At 37.8% G+C, this 10,220-nt stretch overlaps 1 protein-coding gene across 1 annotated transcript; it reads left to right on the forward strand.

The window, feature by feature from the left end:
• The first annotated feature begins 258 nt into the window (after positions 1-258).
• mettl14 (methyltransferase 14, N6-adenosine-methyltransferase subunit) lies at positions 259-9,274 on the forward strand. Its single transcript, XM_062429969.1, has 11 exons — positions 259-577; positions 1,657-1,741; positions 2,195-2,276; positions 3,070-3,147; positions 5,381-5,468; positions 5,556-5,646; positions 5,822-5,963; positions 6,798-6,890; positions 8,023-8,139; positions 8,396-8,606; positions 8,739-9,274. Exons 1-11 carry the CDS (start codon positions 508-510, stop codon positions 9,044-9,046), a joined length of 1,365 nt encoding a protein of 454 aa, XP_062285953.1. The 5' UTR covers positions 259-507; the 3' UTR covers positions 9,047-9,274.
• Positions 9,275-10,220: the final 946 nt, after the last annotated feature.

The following is a 10,220-nucleotide window of genomic DNA, read 5'->3' on the forward strand; positions in this document are numbered from 1 at the left end:
ACATCTACACTATAGTCGCCTATTCTCTGATTGGAGGAAGCACATTGAAACTTGAATAACGACTTGATAACGTCATCAAACGGCGCTCTTTCAAGTATGTGTACTTATAAACACCGGCGTACACCGAAAGCGGTCAAGTAAACTGCTCTTTTTACCGATTGACCTGCTCCACCCTAGCTGCCAGGACCGCAATGATGACAAAAAAACACCTTCGAGTACGCAAATAAGACTGATATACGTCCATGAAGCAGTCGCGGCCCAGTGTTATTCTAGCACTTCGTTTTAGCGACTAACTCCACCTTCGCCCACCCGCACGTCCAGTCCGGCCGCCTTGGTGAAAATATCGAGCGCATCCATTTGTATTTTTAGCGGCTATTGCACATTAGCTGATTGTTGGCTTCCTTTGTAGCAATATCAGCTGCAACTCGTATTAATGTAAACAGGCTTTGATGCACCAAGCATTCGTTGTGTTTAATAGTTAATTAGAAAACAGTATAAGGGGAAGAAATGAACAGTCGACTGCAAGAGATCCGTGAACGACAGAAACTTAGACGGCAGCTTTTAGCTCAACAGGCAAGTAGCTAATTTAACCAGTCGGTTGGCGTTAAACAATATCTGAAACAGTGGATAATAAATACGTAGAGCAGCTGACAGATAATCAACTTGTGTTTGCATGCATGCATGCATGGAGATGCATATTCGACTGTGTGGTGAACAAGGAGAGAGAGAGTTATGTCGGGGGTGAAAACTTCTTAGCTGAAAGACCCCTTTCAAACATTTGGTTACATTGGTCGCCCTCGAGTGGCCTCAAGGCGCAAATAACCTCTCTATTGAAGCAATTAGGGCCAATTCAAGTTAGCAGATAGTGGTGGAAGAAGTGTCTTAAGTAAAAGTCTTGCATGAAAAAGCTGTAAAAACGTTACTTAAGTAACTTACTAGCAACCCTCTGACTGATATTATATTTGACATCATTAGATTATTTATACTGAAGCATCAGTGTTAGAGCAGCATGTTAGTGTTGTAGCTGCTGGAGGTGGAGCTTGTTTTAATTACTTCATAATATACAATTAGCTATTAGTCTAGTGCAGGGGTTCTCAAACTTAATGGGGTCGGGGACCCCTAATGGCGCAAAATATTTTGCAAGGACCCCCTCTTAATCACAACACAAATTTAGGCTTACAACTTACATCATATAGGCTTAATATCTGTTCTGTCAAATACATTGGAACATTTTATTACCAGAACATGTTATGTTGATACCTCAATAGTTTCAAACAGAATCATTTCATTGCATTTTGGCCTAACTTGACCTGTAGCAAACTGTTTCAAGGACCCCCTGGCAATGGCCTGGGGACCCCTGGGGTTCCCCGGACCCCACTTTGAGAACCACTGTGGTTCCCAACCTAGGGGTCAGGCCCATCCAAAGGGTCACCAGATAAATATGAGTGGCGTGAGATGATTAATGGAAGAGAAAAGAATAAAAAACAAAGTTATGATACACATCTTTTTCAGTTTTGGGATTGTTTTTCTATAATCTTAGATTTTAGACATCTAAAATATGACCCTGACTACACACTGCTTTTTGTAAGACCACAAAAGCCAAAACACCATGAAAGTTCATGACACTTATCTGCACATTTTTGTCTATCCAGTTAGGAGCTGAAAGTGCAGACAGCATTGGTGCTGTCTTGAACAGCAAAGATGAACTCAAAGAGATTGAAGAGACACGAGAAACGTGCAGGTAAGATTTATTTAACCCACAAAAAACTGTGTGAAAGGGATTCCCAAGTTGGCCAGAGAAGAAAAGAGGGCAGCAGTTGAACAGTTGACAGTAGCTGCCAGTCCAAGCCATTATTTTGTTCTTCATGCCATTAAGTACAAGTAAAAATTGACCATGTAACTTGAGTTAACACACAAACAAGTATCACCAACAAAAACGGAATATTAATTAGTAAGATAGTTGGTATGTACAACTGTTCAGTTTGTATTGTATTTCTATTTTCACTTTCCACTTTCCACTTTCCACTTTTTATAAATATGAAGTTAGTATCTCTGAACATATTGAATTCTTTCCCCTTAATGTAATATTTAAAACATTTGTCCATCCAGTTTTGTTGTCAGTTTTGTCTCCTTTTGTGTCACGTTGATGTTGTGCTTCAATGAGAAATGTATTTAGGATGCTTGTGTTTTGCAGGTCCTCATTAGATAGTTTGGTCCCACCCTCTAAAAGGAAGGCAGAGGGAGAGGACACGGAGGAGGATGTGGAGGAACAAAAGGTGAGTGCAGTCACATGTTAGCATTACGACCATGAGATGATTGATAACCTTTTGAAAATAGACAAATGGCATGTACTGCATAGGGCTGACTGCCAGCCTTTGAGTAAGTATGCATGTTAAAACTGTTCAAAAGAAAAGGTGTGCTGCCTCATGACAGTTAAGACGGCCCCCGCCTGGGTACATGACGGTAGAGTTATGCATTAGTCTTAATTAATAGTAGCGAAGATTGTCCAATGATCTATCTATAATGATCAAATCAATCTATTGGAGGTCATATACATACATTTTTAAAGACAGCATTTCATTGATTAAGGTCTCTCAGTTGTCATTGTGAGGTGGTGGCTGCATGTTGTGAGCATAAATTTGACTAGCACCCAAAGCTGGTTGTTTGTTTTTCTCAACCAACAGAGGCTGTTTACAAGCTTTAATTGGATCTTGATGGACTTCAGGGTGAAGGATGTTTTGATCAAATTCAATACTTGAGTATTGTGTGAATTATGAACTTCACTTAAGGAAATCTTTGGGGCAAATATGACATGCAACCAGAGAGGAAACTGGTTTATTTATTTCCCGTATTTGCTTCCCCAACATCTTGAGTTTGATTTCACTTTTGTCAACCACATTTCTCCATGCAGATAAAGATTCAGATTATAGAACAATGTTAATGTCAAAGTGTGTGTGTGTGTGTGTGTGTGTGTGTGTGTGTGTGTGTGTGTGTGTGTGTGTGTGTGTGTGTGTGTGTGTGTGTGTGTGTGTGTGTGTGTGTGTGTGTGTGTGTGTGTGTGTGTGTTAGGATGAGGTGGAGGTGCAGCAGCTGGAAGAAACCAACCCATATGAGGAAGTGTACAAGGACTCAAGTACTTTCCTTAAGGTTAGGATACTTGCTGTTTATTTATTTTATAGAAACTGTTTATTTGATTTCTTTGATATCTTCTTTTTTTATTTTGTTAGTTTCTACTGCTTAATTGATGTAAATAAACTGCATTTTCTAACTGCAGAGAGTAGCTAAATCAGATATAGATCAATAAAAAATGAGGGCAAATTGAATGTTTTTAGTAAAGGATTAATTTGCTGAGATTTTCCTCAACATAAGTATGTAGATGTAACTTTGTGATTTAATATGGAATTGATTCTATTTTATTATTTGTGCATTGTATGTTTGTTTAATTCATAGACCAGTACTGTACAGTTTTAAAATTGTGTTTTGTAATGAGTTTGTATAAATCTCACTTTCAACATTATTATAATGATAATAAACAAGAAAAATAAGACATGGCCACTTCAAAGTGAAATTAAATTTGACATGTGGGATGCCCTCGTGTGGCCCCAAGGAACAAATAAACCTCACTGTTGAAGCCATTTGGGAAATATACCTAGACGATTTTGCAATATTTATAAAGGATTCACACCGCGTGAGACAAGAATTATCAGTATCAACTGTTTTGACTACAGGCTGGCCTTACCCGTATCAATCTCAGTGAAAACAAACAAACAATAATGGAACAGCTCTAGTGTTAACTTCCAACTCTGTACTTTGTCAGGCTTGAGTGATGCTAAGTAGACTGCCAAAACTCATTGACACGATATGTAAAATTCTCTGAATGTTTTCTGTGGTCACACTATATGGTGCAACTGGGGAAGGGGGAATACAAATTGGCCCAGGACTTTGGAGTTGACCTACCAAATCCCACCTGTAGACAAACCGCCGCATGCATGTCTCTTTACAAGAATCACATAATAAAAAAGGGATGGAATTAAAAATAATGATTTGTACAAGAATACATAGGCTCTTTTATGCAGAAGTCATGCATTGGAGCCATAAAGTTGCATTAAGTTGGATTTTTTTTTACAATGAGCCAAACAAAGCCGTCATAATGCCACCCCAGTGCATGCTTTGCATAAAGTTTGCCTGCGTTCCAGATTCAGATGCGTGATGTTTAACATAATTGAGTCAACTCCCTGGCGGCTCCCTGTCTCGCAGTTCTGGCTGTCCCTTTTACTCAGACGTCAGTTCCGGTTTGTGAATACCTCTGTATTGGCAGAGCAACTCTGTGCCCCCACTCAATGTTTGTTTATGCATAACAGCGAGGCAGAATAAAGGTGCATTATCCCTGCATTGAACAGCCTGTGTGAAAGGGGCTCATGAAGTAGAACCCCTTGTACAATATTATATACTTATATTTATACTATTTTGTAAAGTTAGATCTGTTACACTGGATCAGATCCAATCCTATGGTGTTTTTATTGTATCAGAAACACTTTTTCACATTGAATCCACAACTACAAAAACAAAATTGGCAGCTGTCAAAAACAAACAAACATGTAACTTGAGTTGACACACAAACAAGTAACACCAATAAAAACTGAATATTAATTAATAAGAAGTAAGAGAAAAGCCATCTTTGAAACTTCTGATCCCATGCTTGAAAAACAAGTTTTATTTGGCTCTTTAGCAATGTTAAAGGAATGTCAGTAACATCATCACGAGTTGCCTTGCGTCAACTTGAAATTTTAGGCTGCATTGTGTTCCGCAGCCTATTAAAGGCTAATTTTAGGTTGGAACAGGTTTAGATAGAGACCAGAATGTTTGCTTTCACAATGCCAAAACTATTTTTGCATGAGAAGTACCAGTGTTTGATTGAACGCTTTAGTCACAAAGCTTACCCATTTGATTTCAATACATGTGATCTTTTTTTGATGTCGCGATGAAATAGATACATGAACAGTCTAAACATATAAAATGTTCAGAAAACAAATCAGAATGTTTGCTTTCACAATGCCAAAACTATATTTGCATAAAAAGTACCAGTGGCTTACAGGAAGCTTTAGTCACAAAGCATACCCATGTAATCTCAACACACGCAATCCTTTGTTGTAGTGATAATGAAATATAATTCATCTATTGAGAAATATTGCTTCCTCATATGAGTCTATTGTTATTTTAGAAACAGCAAACATTTTATTGGAACTGGCAGTTTCCCTTTTTTAAGGGTTTTTTAAAAAAATTGCATACATAAAAAATGCACTAGTAGACATCCTGGTGTTCATATGTAAGTTCTCTCTATGTAGATTTTTCAGATGTATCTTATTAATTTAATTTTCAGGGTACCCAGAGTTTGAACCCTCACAATGACTACTGTCAGCACTTTGTGGACACGGGGCACAGGCCACAAAACTTCATTAGAGATGTTGGTGAGTTGGTGCTCATCTGTGTGTGGATGTTTATATACATGTGCGTGCCTGTATGTGGTTCTGACCTCAGTGTTTTCTGCGGTTCAGGCTTGGCTGACCGATTTGAAGAATACCCTAAACTTCGAGAACTGATCAGACTAAAGGACGAACTCATCTCCACCACCAACACCCCTCCCATGTATGTTAAATGATGATGTCAATATTATACTACATATTTAGCTGATTGTTAATGTGATTACATTCAGAAAAAAACCCAATGTGAGTTAAAAAAGACTCTCACCCATTCAAATGGTATCAACTCTTTTGAGAAGAGTTGGCTATGTCTAAGGTGTGTGTGTTTGTGTGTGTTTTAGGTACCTCCAAGCTGACCCAGAGCACTTTGACCTGCAGGATTTAAAGTGCAAGTTTGATGTTATTCTGCTTGAGCCTCCTTTAGAGGAATACTACAGAGAATCAGGCATTAGTCACACTGAACGTTTCTGGACATGGGATGATGTATGTATGCCTGTTTGGCTTGTTTGCATTTAATAGTATAGGTATAGAGGTCTTGAAAAGGGTTAAAAAAGCAATGAATACAGTTAGCCTCAGAGGTTATTAAAAAAGTCTTACATTATATTTATGAAAGTCTTGAATATTTTCTCTTGCCTGGTGTAGGCAGTAATGTTAACTATAAAATGTCTTAATATCTGAATGTGGGCTGTCAGGAAGCACCTATAATCTAAAAGTGGGATTGTGCATGCATAAGCTTTTTAATGCTGTTTTTATGGAGTTTCAGTTAACACTGTCAGCCCTGTTTGACTGCTTGCTAAAGTAGCTAGAAAGCTCATTGACTCATAATGGGAAACATTTGATTTTAGCAAAAATTCATTCAATTATCATCTTTCATTTCTTCATCCATCCATCCATTTCCTGCTACGTCAAGGTCACGTTAAATTAGTTGATTATATCTTTTGGAATTATTGTAATGTATGGCTTAGAAGTATTGAAAAACATGTGGTATAATAATTTTGGGAACCCAGCAGAAACCCTGAATAAAGGTCAGGTATCTACTAGACATTTTGTCTAAGGATGCATCACACTATTCAGCATAATTTTCATTTACCTGATTTGTAATTCTAAACATTTTTCTTTGAGCAAGCTGCCATGCTGGAAGACCCCTTACAGAAATATTAGGCATGTTTGATAAGTATTCAAACACCCCGGCAATCATAGGAGGGCTGTTAAAAAGGTTACTTATCCCGGACAGCCAAAACAACTGTCTGGTTATCTGATCTAAATTGTTTATATTATTGTCTAGTAATTCTGCTTGTTGCTTCTTTGCTATTGTAGATCATGAAACTGGAGATCGAGGAAATTTCAGCCCTGCGTTCCTTTGTGTTTCTCTGGTGTGGCTCTGGTGAAGGCTTGGACTTGGGCAGAATGGTAATGTGATCCCTTGCTCAGTGAAAATCACATGTTAAATAATAGGCAAACTGTAGCTCTGTGTCCAAATTGTTTCTGATACTCTTTACTAGTTTTACAAGTGTTTTGAAACTCAAGGCATTTGTTTTATCTTAACTGCTTGTAGGACAACACTGCATTCTTTGAGCCAGTCAAGAACCTGCTGGTTGAGTGTTTATCTAACATCTGACGTAGGCAACGGTTTGTATAATGTGATGACAACAGGCTGAAGCATCCCCAGCTACGTTAGAACTATGTCTGTTTGCACGGTACTATTCAAGCCTCAGGCCTCCTTCGCAAAGGACAAGCTGTCAGAAAAACATTTTCATTGTGACCTGCCCTTTTTAAGCATGTCAGTAACACTGAGTCACAGTATGGCACTCTATCAGAAAATAGATTTTACTGTTGTCTTCACCAGATAAGGTATGTTTATACTACATACTTTTTTTGACTTTCATTTTAAAAAGGTTTTTCCAAATGTCTGCATTGTTAAGGGGAAACAGATGTACAACTTGTACATTTGAGTATTTATATTTTAGAGAAAAGTATAGTGACTAAAGACTATTTAGAAGAGGCGTAATGGTCTAAGATAAAAAGCCTAATTGTTTTTTAAGTTTTTGCCAGTAGCATTATCAAAAGTATCAAAAGCTATATATAGACACATTTCAACAACTGAAAGATTATTATCAGATCTGGAATGTTGTTTTCCTGCAATGACTTGATAACAACTATTCTTAGTTATCTCAAAAAGCATTCAACTACTTCAAACAATAGTAAGTAACCAGTCAAAGTGGTGAGAAAGCATGTGATCAGAAACATGATATAAGTACAAAATAAAATAATTACTGGCCATGTGTTTTCCAGCAGCGCAGCAATTTGTATGGACTCACACACTGGATTTTCTTATTGAATTTATATCATTTTTGATGTTTTTATGATACATTCGATGGGTAGTGGAAGTCTTACTGTTAAAGTGTTTTAGGTTTTACGAATCCATTGATCATCTGATATTTATTAGAAAAATGTATCTGTCAATAATAGCCGCCCTAAACTGAATGCTTGTTTAGCCAATGCAGTACTTGGTTCATCATGGTACCTTATTACACCATTTCAGTGTTTGAGGAAGTGGGGCTTTAGGCGGTGTGAAGATATCTGTTGGATCAAGACCAACAAGAACAACCCAGGCAAGACCAAGGCACTGGACCCAAAAGCAGTATTCCAGAGGACCAAGGTAATGTATACATTCATTCACACCCATACACACATGGACAAACAAACCAGTAGAAATGTGAAATATATGTTAATGTTAATATAAATATTAAATTATTTAATTACTTTGGGATTAATTTTCCTTGAAAATATGTAGATAATGTAATGTTAGATATACCATTTTTACAAGGCTCATTTAAATATGCTTAATTTAAAGTTAAATCTGTGTAAATTGTATAATACTATACATAGTAACATACACAACATATTCCCTTCAGGAACACTGCCTGATGGGAATCAAAGGAACAGTGCGCAGAAGTACCGATGGTGACTTCATCCATGCCAACGTGGACATTGACTTGATCATCACTGAGGAACCTGAGATGGGAAATGTTGAGAAGCCTGTAGAGATTTTCCACATCATTGAACACTTCTGTTTGGGCCGCAGGAGGTTGCATCTGTTTGGAAGAGACTCAACCATTAGACCAGGTGAGATGGACACACGCTTTCCTTCGAAAAATAGATTGAATTAAGGTGATAACTGCATGTTGCTATGCTATGTTTCCTTTTTAGTACTTCTGCGTATCTCTCAATATTTATGCTGTTGTCTTCTCTTTCTAGGCTGGCTTACAGTGGGTCCTACTCTGACAAACAGTAACTTTAATCCAGAGACCTATGCCTCACATTTTGGCTTGCCCAACTCCCATCTATCTGGCTGCACTGAGGAAATAGAAAGGCTGCGACCCAAATCTCCCCCTGCTAAGCTGAAGTCAGACCGTGGTGGTGGCGCACCCAGAGGAGGACGTGGTGGGCCAAATGCAGGGAGAGGCGGAGACAGAGGCCGTGAAAGAAACAGACCAAATTTCCGTGGGGACAGGGGAGGGTTCAGGGGTAGAGGAGGACCACATAGGGGCTTTCCACCTCGCTAAGCAAAGAGTAAAGAGCTCACGCCAACCAGACTGATGCCAGATCTTCCCATTTATATAAATACAAAGTCATTCTTGTGTGTAATGCAGTTGGTATGGTTTATATGTGACAATTGAGAAGTCAGCGAGTATGATCAATCTTTTTGAATCTTTTTGGTTTGTTTATATTTTTCATGGATGTACTGTACTTAAGATTGAATGATTGTTTGAATAAACATTCTTTTAACTGTTTGTGCTGTTGCATTGATTTAAGTATTACTTTTTTGTCTTTGAATATCCATGTCAATATAACAATGAGCTAATAATTAGAGAGCATGCATTATAAGAATGGTAAATAGAGTGTAATGCTGCCACTCTTTCTCAATATACAGCAGTATAGCAGTACTTTAAATTCATTTCAGTTTATATTGTCACTTTGACTTTACTGTGAATTTAATTGTCTCTCAGTGCTGCTTTTGTGGCAAAGCTATTTGACTTCTGTGTGTACAGCATGTGCATATGCACAACGAAAGCCGATTGGCTGTTATCTTGTGTTCACGATCTTCCTGCATGCTGTCAAGCAAGTATGGGGAATGTCAACTATTCAGAGTTAAGGAGTAGTATCTTTCAAGGAATTCTGCTCATCGTCTTCCGGAAAAGTACATACTGTCCCCTTTAGGTGTCTGGCTTTGTTGCTTGAAGGTTTCATCCTTCCTGACATTTTACAAGTTCAGGTAAAATTGTTTTAGCACAGTTGTGGTGTGGCTGCACGGATGCTGGATATCTCTTTTTTTGATGGATTTCCTTAAAGTTTGGTACATATATTGATGTTCCTCACAATGTGAATTATAATAATGTGATACTTATTTTTAATCTAGTGCCATCAGGTCCATTTTTTACTTGTCCAATACTTGGTTTAGTGATGGTGTATGACTAAATACATGAAAAACAAATGACATTTCCATTAGTCTGTGCTGTACATTTTGTTCTGTGCTAATTAGCAAATGTTTGCATTGTAACACTAAGATTGGTAAATTGTAAGATGGTAAACATAGTACATTATTTTTGTACCTCATAACAACAGCATGTTTGTATTCTCGTCACAATAATAGCAGCAGGCCTAAGTAGCCTCAGAGGATTGTTCAGTTACTATGAAGCATTTTTTAATTCGGTCTTCAACACCCAAGAAACTCCAGCA

This window comes from Scomber scombrus, chromosome 2 (genome assembly GCF_963691925.1).
Source record: "Scomber scombrus chromosome 2, fScoSco1.1, whole genome shotgun sequence".
Classification (NCBI taxonomy): Eukaryota; Metazoa; Chordata; class Actinopteri; order Scombriformes; family Scombridae; genus Scomber; species Scomber scombrus.